At 34.6% G+C, this 15971-nt stretch overlaps 1 protein-coding gene across 2 annotated transcripts in view; it reads right to left on the reverse strand.

The window, feature by feature from the left end:
* Positions 1-1180: 1180 nt before the first annotated feature.
* LOC127831627 (F-box/WD repeat-containing protein 7-like) overlaps positions 1181-15971 on the reverse strand; it is a 60825-nt gene continuing 46034 nt past the window's right edge. For both annotated transcript variants that reach the window (XM_052356606.1, XM_052356607.1), the window contains exons 8-12: positions 15405-15493; positions 13610-13832; positions 11365-11487; positions 6004-6163; positions 1181-4431 (exon numbers count right to left, since the gene is read on the reverse strand). In XM_052356606.1, coding sequence (XP_052212566.1) covers positions 4248-4431; positions 6004-6163; positions 11365-11487; positions 13610-13832; positions 15405-15493 — 779 coding nt within the window. In that variant the 3' untranslated portion in view covers positions 1181-4247. The remainder of the gene's footprint in view (positions 4432-6003; positions 6164-11364; positions 11488-13609; positions 13833-15404; positions 15494-15971) is intronic.

A 15971-nucleotide genomic window follows, 5' to 3' on the forward strand; every position in this document is an offset into this window, starting at 1 on the left:
CATTAAGTAGGTCAGCAGACGTTATCATCACGTCATGATCAAACACCATCACCTCAATTATCATCATCATCATAATCATAGCCGTCGTCGTCTTAATCATCATCATTGTTAGTAAGCAAAATTTTGTTTTCTAAAGCATCAATGAACAACATTTTAAACACTTTATTTAATCTATATTGATTGATAATATATCCCATTAATAGGAGTATTCCACTACGACCCGATTCATCACGATTTGTCCCGATTTCCAATATTTTGAAGTCGGAGACATTTGTAGCTCAATCGGCGAAGGTCCTAACTCATTCATAGCTAGTCGTGGGCCGGTCATAAGTGATTCCTGCAACTCGTGAGCTCCCGAAAAATCGTAGCCAGATTTTAAACATGTTTAAAAGTTGGCCAGGACCTCCAAGACTGAATTTAATCGCAGTTGACTCGTAACAGTGTCGTAGTGCGTTCTTGGGCGTCGTAATGGAATCGTAGGTAATTCGTGACTCACTCGTGAAATCGGTGATCACGTGATCTGTCTACGAATCAGCTACGACTTTGTCAAGACTCACGAGTTCACCCTGAGTGAGTTGCGAGCAATTTATATCAAGGCTCTCACTAGTTCAACCCGAGTGAGTTGCGAGCCCCGCTAAGATTCTCGGGATATTATACATGTGCATCAATATCAATAGATATTGGCGCCTAATCATGGGTGTGTTCGGTTAGGTCCTAGTTTAGTCGTGACCGATCTGCATCGTTTGTAGTACAGTCACAGTAGATTCTTACACATCATAGTGAAGTTGTGACCCTATTCGCAAGACTTCAACCGGACCCCACGATTCGTCGTAACTCAATCGTACCAGTGTCGTTACTGAATCGTAGACTGTCACGAGTCTTCCCGATTGAATAAATGTGATAAATCGTAGCAAATCGTGGGCTTGTTTTCGTAGTGGAATAGGGCCATAAGGGAAAATATTTGTCTTTTAACATATTTTGCAGGTTTACATTTCTTCATTCTTTTAAGATATGATCATTATTGTGACGATTGTCATTTTTCCAGTTCGTGTATCAGCGCCTCACATTAAATTACTTGACAAGTTTCAATGTTCAATAGTTAAATATATGAATAACCTAGCATAAAAAGCTCATGTATTCTTCACAAAAGGGAGGTAATAAATAATAACAAGAAAATAAGTTCATAATTTAGCGATTTATGTATTAACTGACTTCATAAATAAATCAATATATCACCATTCCATTCACATTCAACATGCTCTGTATTTAATACAAAAATAAAAATGTATCTTACAATTTATTTGCAGCTTTATGAGAATTGATTAAATGAAATGCCTGAAATCAAATGCAGACAGCAATAATATATGCATAGTTATGTAAACAGTTTTAACAAGAATCAAATTTACGCACATATCAGGCTCTCCATGAAGTGAGCAGTAATAAAGTAATATAAAATAACAACTGAAAAATAAAAACACTGTTACATATTATCTTTAACCCTTTACCACTTAGATACATATTTTTACACATTTGCAGTCCCTTAGAAAGTTAAATATAACTTAAGACCTTTCTTACTAGATTCAAGTTTTAAAGGCTTCATTTTCAACCTTTAGAAAATGATGAGCAGCAAACAGCATAAAACCTGAACAGACTGCGAGTTACTCACAGGATGTTCTGGTTTTATGCTGTTTGCATAGAGCCATTTTCACTTCTGAGAAGGAAAGGGTTAACCCTTTGCATGCTGGGAAATTTGTCGTCTGCAAAAATGTTATTTACTGAATTTCTAAAAAGAGCATTTTCTTTGATTTTTTTGAAAAAATAATATCAGAATAGCAAACAGTTTGGATCCTGATGAGACGCCACGTTCTGTGGCGTCTCATCTGGATCCAAACTGTTTGCAAAGGCCTTCAAAATTCGGTTCCAGCACGGAAAGGGTTAATATATGGTCTGTAAATGGTAAATCCACTAATAATTTTCTTACATTAGGTTTTGCATACAATAGAATTGCTATCTTTGTTTTAATATAAATTAACACGATACTAGTAAATATATATAAAAAAAAAACAATACAAATATTCAAAAGAAAAACGGATATGCAATACAGTAAAAAGTATGTACTTTCCATAGGCAAATTATTTCTATTTGTTAGAGGCAAAATGATTTTTGCATAATTGTTATTTATTGGCCTGTGAACAACCCTTCGTTGTTTTATGTACACAATGTAAGTATTTCTCGACTTCTGATACAACAAGAGTATAAAGGGTTTAGCACTGAAACACTGTGGCTTGCAAAAACTTTTCATATTAAAATTAAGGGCCATGTAAAGATATAAGCATTTTTCAAGAAAATCGGCATTTCATTAAAAATTAATGCATTCTGTTAATTTATAAGTGTCAAGTTGTTGACATGGTTGGTGTTAATAATCAATTTAACCCTTAACCACTTGAATACGTATTTGAACGCATTTGCAGTCCCTTAGAAAGAAACATTTAATAATAGACCTTTCTTACGAAATGTAAGTTTTAAAGGCTTTATTTCCAACCCTAAGACTGATGAGCAGCAAATAGCATAAAACCTGAACAGACTGCGAGTTACTTGCAGGCCGTTTTGATTTTATGCTGTTTGCACATAGCCATTTTCACTTTGCTTATGAGTGGGAAAGGGTTAAGAATGCACATAATACGACAATGTATCAATGATGCAAACAACGTAATATAAACCAGACCACTGATTTGTTTTTCACATCACCTCTGTGACCAGTTCTCTCCCCTGCTTAAGAACATTTATGGCAAGTGAAGCAAGGGAGCTTACTTTTGCAGTTTTAAAGACTGGCTGTTTCCAGTCTTGTGAGTTGTTTTCATAGCCAAAGCACACATGCATATCTGTTAAGAATCTCAAATGCAACATTCTTTGTCAATTTAGATACATAAAACCTTCACTCTATTGCACAATTTAATTAAGTTTTGAGATTGTTGTTTTCTTACAACATACATTAAATCTAAACAAGCATAACAGTCACAATCTTTTCCTTCAAACCCATACAACATACTGATTTAAGACCTTTTAAGTGTTAACTCACACTTTGACTATATTAATAATAACATAATAATTAATAATGATGATGAAAATAAAGGAAATAATTATAAACAATAATAAAGCAATGGCGAATAGTCCCTTGACAAACCTTTGAGAAATGAATGCAAAATGACACACATTCAAAATTTATTTGAAATATTTATTTATTTATATGAATTAAGGGGTGTTAAACCACCAAAATGCTTGCAATATTCATATACATGTAATACTATAAACTATAATATAATTACCATAAAATGATTACATGTATTATGCTCTAATGACCATAATGACATTTAGTCAATGGTTAACAAAATACAAAAGCATGTGATAGTCATACATTGCACATCATTATTTCAAGAAAAAGTTGTTCACCTATACCAATAGCAACAAAAAAGATATACCACAGTTTGAAAGAACAACAAAATAGTTAAATGATGATCATAACATCATTTTACACAAAACAAAAGCATAACTTTACTGCCCATCACTAGAAATCCCTTTTTAATTAGTTATGACTTGTCCTTGATAATAGATTGCATAAGAATTGAGCAATTTAAAGAATTTTTCAACATACCACTTTTTTTCAATTGTTTAACAAAGGTAGCACCATAACTTTCAGCACTTTGAACTTGATAAATTTAGTATCACACCTCGCAAAATCAGTAAACACAAATTAATGGCTCTGACCTCTGACAGTGATATTAACTGAGGGGTATTACCACATGCACATTAACAATTACTCAAAAACTTGACAGTTTTTATGCAAGAACTTGGCCTAGTTTTAATGCCCATTTAAACATCCATAAAATTTCAAAATAACTGCACAAATATGGATACTTTTCTAGATATTTTTTTTACAGAATTTTGTTGTACCATATTTCTTACAGAAAATCACTTATATATGATACAAACTATTAATACTAAATTTATTTATAAAAATAAACATCAGAATGCAATTGAATCCTAAAGAACATCTTTAATTTATTGTCAATACAAACTGAATAAGCCAAAGATAACACAAAAAGCAGTTGGCATAGCGTCTCTTATACATGTTAGGCCCATGTGAATGTGGCAAAGATAGTTCCCTCGTATGATACAAGCAATTGCATGTACACTGGAGCCTAAAAAAAGCATGTTAGGTCCATGTCAATGCCGTCAAGATGGTTGGCTCAGACCAATGAACACCAGGACATCCAGCCCTGGCCTTGACCTTGCACACTGGTGCGCCGGGAACCAGAATGGCTACTGGCATCGTCTTCGGTCTCGGAGAATTCCGTCTCGGACTCGAGGTCTGAGTTCTGGGCAAACTGGGTAAGTTGTGGGATAACCCTGGCTTGGACATCATTTGTACCACTGCAAACAGTTCAGTTATTATTGTAATTCTTATCGAGAGGGCCAAGCCCGCTGTAAAATAAATTTGGCTTTGACAACATTTGCACCACTGACAAAAGATAAACAAGGGCTGTTTGTAAAACCGGCATGCCCCCAAATGGGTTGTCAGTTGTAATGGCAGCCATTGTGTGAATACATTAGAGTATGGTACTGTTTCAAGTCACTGTGACCTTGACCTTTGACCTAGTGGCCTGAAAATCAATAGGGGTCATCTGGCAGTCATGATCAATGTACCTATGAAGTTTCATGATCCTAGGCCAAAGCATTCTTGAGTTATCATCCAGAAACCATTTTAATGTATCGAGTCACTGTGACCTGGACTTTTGACCTTGTGACCTGAAAATCAATTGGGGTCATCAGGCAGTTATAATCAATGTACCCATGAAATTTCATGATCCTAGGCCTAAGCATTCTTGAGTTATCATCCGGAAAACCATTTAACTGTTTTGAGTCACTGTGACCTTGACCTTTGATCTTGACCTTTGACCTAGTGACCTGAAAATCAATAGGGGTCATCTGTCAGTCATGATCAATGTACTTATGAAGTTTCATGATCATAGGCCTGAGCATTCTTGAGTTATTATCCGGAAACAATTTTACTATTTTGAGTCACTGTGACCTTGACCTTTGACCTAGTGACCGGAAAATCAATACGGGTCATCTGCCAGTCATGATAAATGTACCTATGAAGTTTCATGATAATAGGCATAAGCATTCTTGAGTTATCATCCTGAAACCATTTTACTGTTTCGAGTCACTGTGACCTTGACCTTTGACCTAAAAATCAAATAGGGGTCATCTGCCGGACATGATCGATGTACCTATGAAGTGTTATGATCCTAGGCCTAAAAGTTCTTGAGTTATCATCCGGAACCATTTGGTGGACGGACCGACAGACAGACCGACTGACATGTGCAAAACAATATACCACATCTTCGTCGAAGATGGACATAATAATTTTAATTCATATCACGAGCTCCAATTCAGCTGTAAAATAACTGTGGCTGGGCAAATATCATAAATAATTGTAATTTATACCAAGATGGCCAAGTCAGTTGTAAAATAATAATTGACAAAACACAATTTGTACCCTCAAAAAATAAATTATAATTTATAATTGTTTACTTTTTACAAGTACCAGGTAGTTTCCAAAGACATTGGGCAATACATGTGGCTTCTGGTGTGTTCATAAATCTTGACAGTCGACAAAAGACAATCACAAAAGATCACTGTGAGTTAAAGTGTAAGTTTTAGTTTTTGTAGATTTGCTCATCTTGTTGTTTCATGTGAAGAAATCAGAGAAATATTGAATCAAACAGATTCAAATGCATATTGGTCACTTTTATAAATTACCATTGGTTTGGATAATTCACAACTCGTCAATACACCTATTTAAAAAAACATTCTTTATTATCATGTTAAATGTTTCAATAAAATAATAACAATGTACCGGTAGTTATCATCATTTGAATATCTTAATTTTTATTTAACCCAATATAATTAAACAATTTAACTTATTCAAATTAATTAAACCTTTTTTTTGCAACCTTTCTCCACACAAGAAGATCTACCCCTGCTGTCACTATGGTGATGACTCCTTCCTCTGTTGCATGGCAACAAAGGTCAAGAATTCTGCCTGTCTCCCCGTCATCGATAGTTGCCAAATAGACGGCTTCTTTGGAGATGTCAAACACTAAATATATACATAGTTCTTATTATCAAATAGGCTGTGGTCAAATGTACACATTATAAATCAAATATACAATTTCTGCAAGTTAAATATAACCAGTGGAAAATGCTTGACAAAAATACATAAAAATAAAGTAAAAAATACATTGTTCTTGAATTGTGTTACAAAGAACTATCTGCTTTACTCCAATCTTTTACATAATATATACAACAATATCTGTGTAACATCAAGTAAGCTAAAAACAAAAGAAGTAAACAAGAGCATCACATAATGAGTGCTAAGCTCGGCTGCAGGTGCAGTTTTGAATAAATGAAAGCTGGTCAGAATATATAAAAAACAAGAGGGCCATGGTGGCCCTGTATGTACTCAAGCATGTGACTTTTTCTTTCTATCCCTCATCCCACTGGGCGCTTAAAGTTGGAAGGGTGAGCATTTTTTATATATGGAAAATGTTACTACGGTGTTAATTAAACAGACTAAAAAGTCCGGGAATTGTCACACAGGTCCTTTGCTTATAACGTAGGTACATTTATCTCTCCAAAAGATATTGTCGTTCTTTCTATTTCACATATTTTTAGATGCTGAAGATCAAATCTACACATGTTCTACAAGATTAATGAAAGTTCCTTCATTCAATCATGAATCTTTTTCAAAAATTCCAAAAACTGTTTGTAGGTTTCAAAGTTTCTGTTACTTATATAGTTCATGACATATGCAAAATACCTAATGACGTAGATCACCTGAACTTAACTTCATTCTTGAGGCATTAGTGAGTGTAGCAGGATTGTTAACGTGGTGAAGAAATTGTTTATTGTACAAAGAACATATTTGCCTGAGGAAACATAAAGTTACGAGTTTTTCAGGTTCATGAGGTGCCGAAAGGCAGCAGGAATGATAACTTTGTAGAGGTTGTTTGTTAAACAAAGTAAATGTTTATGAGACAAAAAAATTGAATTATAATTCATCAAGATGCTGCAATCATGGCAACACTACTTGCATATGGCGTGAGGTTTAAAGAGATATCATGACAAACAATTAGCTTGACCTAACTTTCCTTTACTTTTTCCATCTGACATTGGTTACCTGTAATGTTTGTTTTTGAAAAATACTAGGATTTCCATATATTGAAATAAGGTATCTGACCTATTCTCTGATAGGTTGCTAGTAATACACTTAGCGGCAGTCATGTTATAAACAAGGGGATTGTTCACAGCATTGGTGGAATATACTTTTAATAGATACATCTTTTTTAAGTTGGATTCTCCTTACTTTTTTGCTACTGAATATTAAAATCACTTAATTTCAATGTAATAATTTGTTGTTAAGTTTATTTTGAACAAATATTTTTTGCAATCTGTTTATAAATCATAAAATGATGTCATTCAATTTTTTTTTGATAAATAGGGCCTATAATAAAACAAGAATTTTGAGAATGTTAACATAAAATAATAATACTAACAATTTGGTGAAAACAAACAAAACAATACATTTTTTTTATAAAATGTTATATACAAACAAGGTTAATGGACTAAATATAAATAAACACACTTGAGTGTTCTTCTTGTGTTAACGATGTATTAAACTGAGTTAAATTAATATGTATAATTTGTTGACCTTTCAATATCTTGCATTTCATATCTTTAGTTAAATGCTATTTCAATTAACTGAAAAGCGTTACAAACATGATAAAGCAGAATATGCATATGAATCTGATTATACACAGATCCACTATCATATAAATCAAATCATGTTTGTCTATTTCCATGTTCGAAAGATCCTCTTTTAAATTGTTTTACTTCGCGAGTAGACTGAATTCCCAATTTGCAAACTGGTTTCTGTGACACAAATTCACTGTGCACATTTCCAAACAAAATATGTGTTTCTTGTATCTAAATCGTAGTATTTTTCGTTGACAAACACATTTCATTATTCCTATCAAACTATATGAGGTCATTTGTTAATTCGATATTTGTCATTTCAATAATCTAAATTTTCGCTTCACAACGGCGCCATTTGCATACGAAATACCAAACACATTTTATGAAACCAATTTAATTGAAAGTTTGGGAAACGACACCCAATTATATCGCTCGTTTTAAAAATGCTTCGGCAGAATCTACCAGTGTAAAATGCGGAGAGATTTCGCAAGCCGCAGATATATTAAGCATATGTTCATTTTTGTGACCCCTGGGGCAGGGTCAAATTTGACCCCAGGAGCATAATTTGAACAAACTAAGTAGAGAACTATTACATGTCACTACATACCAAAATTTGGTAGCCCTAGGCCCTACGGTTATGGACAAGAAGGTTTTAAAAGTTTGCACAAAATAGGCCTTATATAAGCAAATTTTCAATTTTGTGACCCCCGGGGCGGGGTCATATTTGACCCCAGGGGCATAATTTAAACAAATTTGACAGAGGTTCACCCAAGGAACATTCCTGAGAAATTTCATCAGAATTGGACCAGTACTTTAGGAGAAGAAGATGTTTAAAGAAAAAGTTAACGCACACATGGACGGACACACGCACGCACGACAGACACAGGACCATGACATAAGCCCCACTGGCCTCTGGCCAGGGGAGCTAAAAATTATAGGTCAGAGTGACCTTGACCTTTGACCTAGTGACCCAAAAATGGGTGTGGCATGTAAAACTAATCAAGGTGCAGCTACATATGTAGTTTCAAAGTTGTAGGTTGAAGCACTTTGATTTTAGAGCCAATGTTCAAAACCTTAACAAAATGCTTTTTATGGTTTTAGCATGACGCGGACGGTGGACGGCTGACAACGAGCTGGCTATGACAATACCTCAGGTTTTCTCAGAAAACAGCCGAGCTAAAAATGTAAATGTAAAGGCTCAGGACAACAACATATGATATTACACACCTATTTAAGACAAAAATGTAGTGACCTGTATGTTCCATCATATAAAGTGATGGGTTAAATTTAGAAGAATACAAATTCTGACTTTTCCCAACCTTAAACTTAGAGAAAATCATGAAAACAAATTTTAAAGGTCAGTTGATAAATGTTAGAATTGTAAATGGTGTAACTACAATAATTTCGATAAATGTCATTAATAAAACATCATGAAAAAGTAATTGCATGTTAAACAAAGCACTAGAAGATTTACATTTCCTATCCAAATTTTTTAAAGGATTCTGCAAAAACTGATTTAGGAATTTTCTATCATTTAAATCAGGAAAAATAAACCAAATTTGGCATGGGAAACTTGTCTTCTGAAAAGAACCAGAAAAACTGTTACCGTTATGTATCTTTATGTTTATTTTTTATCATCTAAAGATGATATATAGATTATATTGCAAAAATGTTAAAGATTTGTAAATGCTCAAAATCAACAAATACTTAGTGAAATAAAGTTAACCAATAAAAAAATCTGTGTTTTCTATAGCAATAGCCAAAATTTCAACACTACATTCGGTCTGGTAAAATTGATTTAATGAGATACAAAATGCTCATTTTTAGCATAGGTGCGTTTACGCACCTATGCTTATGGTATATACCACATTTAGAAAATCCACATCGATCGGTTGCCCTTTATGAAGCCTTACCTGATCAAAAATCAGACGAAATATCTATTTAATTTAATATATGGTCATTCTTACAATTTTTTTTTTGGAAACGTTTTTCTAACGTTTTCTTCCAAGAATATTGCTGACACCGTTTTTAGTGAATTTTTCTAAGACCGTTTTATGTCAAAAAATCTTCTTATAACCTAAAACAAATTTCGTTCGTAAAACCATTCTATCTGCACTATAAATCTCAATCTCCTACGCAGTGGCCTCCCTTATACTAGAAGTTACTGACCGGGCGAAGCAAGGGAAGTAACTGCTGTGAGGAGTTTCTATAAAAATCTGCATTCAGAAATCTGTATTCAGAACTCAATCTGCTGTGCACGTCTGCATCTAACGCTTACCACAAGTTTTACGAAAAATTCTTGACGCAGACGAATAGGGTAGCGTCTATTTTCATTTGTGAAAAGAATAGTTCGATACAGATCTGTCCGTGCTTAAATTTTGAAAGGCTTGGGTAATTATTTTTCAAAAGCGTTTCAAACACTGATGTAAATGGAAAGATTATCTATTTAAAGAGTCGGTAATTGTTTGAAATTATTGATTTGAGAAATTCGCGGATGGCGATATCGAACTACATTATACCACGTGATGCCATTCTTCCCTGTATCTTGCACCTATGCTTTTAACGCCATCGGCGCTCTCGTTATCTTTTGTGGGACAATATATTCTATTTGAATTTCACACAACAGTATCCAAACATTATAGAGTGAACGCGTAAGAAGCATGACACAGTTCCATTAATAATCACAATTTTATTCATGAGAAAATGGTCGAGGACGTCATGCTCTTAGTAATTCAGCAAGAAAAAAAGAAGAGAGCGTGCTATCAGTTTGCAAACACAGTTGAATTTTATGACAGCAGCTGCAGATTTCTTGCTTGCATAAATTATTCAAATTAATGCAAACTGAATGAACCCGATCCTGACTAAAGATCATCCGTAAATCAAAACAAGATGCCATTTTGAAACGATTTTTTAAAGCTAAAAAGCTGCAGAATGTTTGCATTTTATCAAATTTGCACCAATGTTACTTGTTAAAGGATCTTGCTTTTGTAGTTAACCTATGCATGCAGTGTTTTTTTTTCACCAATTCGGGAATGCGGCAAGGTCCCTTTTAATTGGGAAAATTCGAGGAGTTTTGACTCAAATTGGGAAATTAGTGTTGTTGCTGTTTTGCTAAAAAAATCTCCAAATTTAGAAAAGAAGTGTTGTCAGCATTATTTTTACAAAGGCTGAACTTATAAGGCTGGATATGGATGGGAGATGAGCAAAATGTTGAAATGTAAAAAAAAAAATTTTTTTTTTTTTGGAAACCTTTAAATGGGAATTGTTTAAAAGGTCCCATTTGGGGGAAAAAATGTACTTTTTTCCATTGGGAATGAGGCCAAAATACCGGACCCGATTTAAAAAAACAACAACACTGGTATGGCATTTTTGGTTGTTTAAAGTTTTATATAGCATTAATAGTATTGGGCAGTGTTTACGGATCTTTAGCAGTGAAAATAGGAGAATGGCACAACCACTTTAAATATCACTAACAAAAGGACAAATACTCCACGGGTAGGAAAATCATGAAAATAGGTGACACATTAAAAACAACTCCCACCTTACCATTAAGATATCCTCTGCCGGTGTCCAGGTCATAGGCAGACGTTAGCATGATGTCCCCACACTGGCATAGGGCATCAGTCATACCGCACTCACCCTTGTGGTTGGATAGCTTCTTCACTAGACCTAAAATGCAACCACATTGTATTAAGAGTTAAAAACCCCGTCCAACAAATATCATTGAGCCTCATGCTTGGAAAACAGGGCTAAATGCATGTGCATGAAGTGTTGTCCAAGGTTAGCCTGTGCAGTCTGCACCTGATAATCATGGACAACACTTTCCCCTTAGACTGGATTTGGCTAAGAAGAGCCTTCCTTTAAACAAAAAATACCATTAAAGAAAGTGTCATCCCTTATTTGCCTGTGCAGACTGCACAGGCTTATCTTGTTTGACACGTCACGCACATTCATAAAGCCCCATTTTCCCAGTGTACGTCTCAATTCTATCAATTATAAAGTGGCATTAGTTTTTATAAAAACAAGCAAATTCGTTGAATTGATATCCACCGCTAATTTCAAAATTGTGTGACAGATGGATGGACTGATAGACGGAATGACGGACAGGCAAAATGGCGGGCATACTGAAAACGCCAATTCTATATCCCTCCGCCTTTGGGGCAGGATAAAAATCAATATTCACTTCAATGAAATCTATTTATTTTGCAAACAAATATTTAAGTTTGTTAATGTTTGAAAGTGCTTTAATCATAATATTTTCTGTGCGCTCAATATGACAATCGTGTTTGTCCTTCATTAATTCACACTCTTTCATGTTTGCCAATACTACTAATAGAAAAATAGTTACCAAATAATAATTATTTTACTGATATCAACAGTGTTTTGGTATGTTGCTTGATAAGATGTCCATTGGAAAGGATCTCTACAAAGTGTATTGTTTCACTGCACTTGTGTTCTGTGGCTTTAAGCTGATTGGTGTTTTTTTTAAACTTATTGTTAGTGTAGCGATTATATTTTTTTACTAGTTATTATTTACTTACATTAAAGTTACACAAATCTGGAAGCTACATATTTATTTAGAACATTTAAACTGACTTTATTATCATTAATTAAGAAAAACCTTAAAAGATCAATTATTTTCATTGATGTGTTAAAACTTTCATTGAGTTTACACAAACATCATCCTGTACCACATGCCCTCTCCTGACCATTTTTGGAACAAGAGCTGTCAGAGGACAGCGCGCTCGGCTATTCAAGTGCTTGACAGTATAACGTAAGCCATCATGGGGAAATTGTTCATATTCAATAATTTATTAGACGATCCTTCAAAAATAAAAAAAGGAAAAAAAAAAATATTTTTTTTTTGGGGGGGGGAGGGTAGGGGTATGGGGGGTGAGAGGGGGTTATAATGTGGGATGTGGTAATTTATTAGATGATGTTTAAAAAAAAATATTGGGGGGGGGGGGTTGAGGTTGGGGGGGGGGGGATGGGGTTGGGAGAGGGGGAAGGGATTCTGGTAGGGGCGTGGGGTATTGTTTGGGTGAAATCCATTGTGGTATTCAGGTAAGTGTTGTTTTGCCAAAGTAATAATAAAATGTGATCATAAATAAAGAAGTTATGGCAATTTAAGCAAAATGTTCAATAATCTAAGTGTAATAGTGGCCATAATTATCTCAAAATGCTTGATATATTTGGGGAAGTACGCAAACTTTAACATAGATTTATCAATAATATGCATATTCTAAGTATAAAAGGGGCCATAACTATGACAAAATGCTTGATAGAGTTGTCTGCTCTTGTTTATAGGTTGGGGTCATGTTGGTATACAAGTATGCAAAATATGAAAGCAATATGTCAAGGGACAATGAAAATAATTGGGGTAGTACAAAAACTTTTAACAGTTGCACGCTGACGCGGACGCTTACGCTAACGGTAACGCAGACTGTCTAGCCGACGCTGGGGTGAGTAGGATAGCTCCACTATATATATTTCATATATAATAGTCAAGCTAAAATATGCAATATCCCAATTGGGAATATTTTCTTGCAAACAACGTGAGAAAAACTTATTCAATATAACTCTTTATAATAATTTAAATTATAATTAAAAAATCAAATTTTTTTAATTAAATGTTGCGTTAGATGTAATTCAAATAAAATTAAGATATAACCATCATAAGACACGTCTTTTTTTCTTATAATTTTTTTTTTTTAATTTCCCTTTGGGAATGGGTCTGTTTACAGGCGACAAAGATACACCAGGAAAAGGCCTGAGTACCAGTGTACCATACCTTGTCTCCAAGACATTATCTTAACATTCACACCATCATCGCCATAGTACAGGTTGTCTCCCCTGCCAAGAAGTGATCGCACTTGTCTCATGGGTACGGCGTGTCCTGCCGCATCTTTCATGTTCTCTGACACAAACACGCAGTGGAGTTTCCTGTCTCGCACTTCAAACACCTTGATTTCCCCAACAATACCACAGGAGGAACATATGGTCTTGCCAGATACCTAGTGAAAATGTTTCAATTTGAAGAATTTTAAACATCAGAATTATATAAACTTTTGTTATATAAAAAATATGAGACTATAAGAATTACATGGATTTTGTTATTCTAAGCATATCTATTTTAAACATATTTTACTATGAGAATTAAATGAATTAAGTCTCACTACTTTTTTGGCTTATTTAATAACTTTTATTCATTCATATTCGTATGTCAAAAAAACTTTGTTCACCACATCCAGTCTTAAAATTCCAAACTGATGATTTTACTTTCAGATGTTTAGAAATAGAGCTGTTAAGTGTAGAAATAGCATGCTTTGAAGTTGTTTTATCCATTTTACTGATATACTTGGTACTTAAATTTCCTTTTTAATTTAAGTTGTATCAAGAATATTTCAATTTTTATGAACTAAGATATAATACATTTTTCAAATTTAAAATAAATTGATTCTAAAATTCCCAATTTGACAGATATTCCCAAAATGGTGAGACAAGCTCCAAGTATGCTGTCTTTTATGATGATAAATATATTCACTATCAATAAATGATATTCATTTTTTTTCATTTGATTCGGTATAAATAATGTCCGTCTGTATGTAACAATATTGTAATTTAGCATGAAACAAGAGATGTGTTTGTCAGAAACACAATGCCCCCTTCTGCGCCGCTTTGAATAATTTTATTAGTCCCCTACCGGTTTCACTGGAGGGGACTTATGGTTTTTGCTCTGTGCGTCTGTCTGTCTGTCACACTTTTCTGCATCCTGCGATAACTTTAAAAGTTCTAAATATTTTTTCATAAAACTTGAAACATGGATAGAGAAAAAATGGACATTATGCACATCATTTCATTTTGTTCCTACGTCAAAAATTTTGGTTGCTATGGCAAAAAATATAAATATTTTTTTTTTTTAATTTGACAATGGTGGATTTCTGACAATGGTGGAGCTGGTAGGGGACATGTATTGCTTGACAATAGTCTTGTCACCGTGGTGTAATGGATATGGTGTCCGCCTAGCGACCGGGAGGTTACGGGTTCGATCCCCACCGTGGGAGCGTTCTTAAGATCTCCCCCAAAGACACCAAGTACTGGTTCTAGGCCCAGGAAACGGACTCGAAAGCGTTAATATAAGCCTAAGGCTTTTGATGCAATCGAGCTAAAATAAATAGGTTTAAACTAATAGTCTTGTTTTTTTTTTATTATATCCCTTTAAAAAATATTACTTCCTTTGTGAAAATGATCTGTACCTGCCAAATGATATAAAATAGAAATTATCTGCCTTTAAAGCTTGTTACTTTCCTTGGATTTTTATTTTTTACCTTTGACCTTGAAGGATGACCTTTACCTTTCACCACTCAAAATGTACAGCTCCATGAGATACACATGCATGCCAAATATCAAGTTGCTATCTTCAATATTCCAAAAGCCAATGTTAAAGTTTTCGGACGGACGCACAAACTTACAGACAGTTCAACTGCTATAAGCCACCCTACCGGGGGCATAAAAACTACCAATCAAGGCAATTAGCTACAGACTTTAAGTCCAGATTGAATAATCTCTCTTCTGTATATACATACACACACTCCAGTGACAGCCTCAGTATGTGCGTGTTCTGACGCTACCATCTCCTTGGTCACCACATCCCAGAGTTCCACCTTGCCACCTCCTGAACACAAACATGGCGGCTTATAATAAACATGTAATGAGGGTTTATCCTTGAGGGTGATCAAAAGATGCAAATATTTTTGCCTGGCTATGGGAAAAGTGGGTTAGTGCATGTGTGTAGTGTAGCCCCAGATTAGCCTTGTGCAGTTCACACAGGCTAATAAGGGACAACACTCCGCTTTAACAGGATTTTTGTTAAGAAGAGACTTCCCTAAAATGAAAAATACCATAATAGCGGAAAATGTAAACAAGAGGGCCATGATGGCCCTGAATCGCTCACCTGACTAACCTTGCTACATCAACTTAAATTCTATCAGACCCATATACAATCCCAAGCCAGATTTCATTAATTAATACATTCTGACAAAATTTCATTAAGACGAGATGAAAACTGTGACCTCTTTCATCTACACAAGGTTTAACTAGAATTGGCCCGGTGACCCCAGATGACCCATATACGATCCAAAATCAGATATTAT

This window comes from Dreissena polymorpha, chromosome 5 (assembly GCF_020536995.1).
Source record: "Dreissena polymorpha isolate Duluth1 chromosome 5, UMN_Dpol_1.0, whole genome shotgun sequence".
In the NCBI taxonomy this organism is placed as follows: domain Eukaryota; kingdom Metazoa; phylum Mollusca; class Bivalvia; order Myida; family Dreissenidae; genus Dreissena; species Dreissena polymorpha.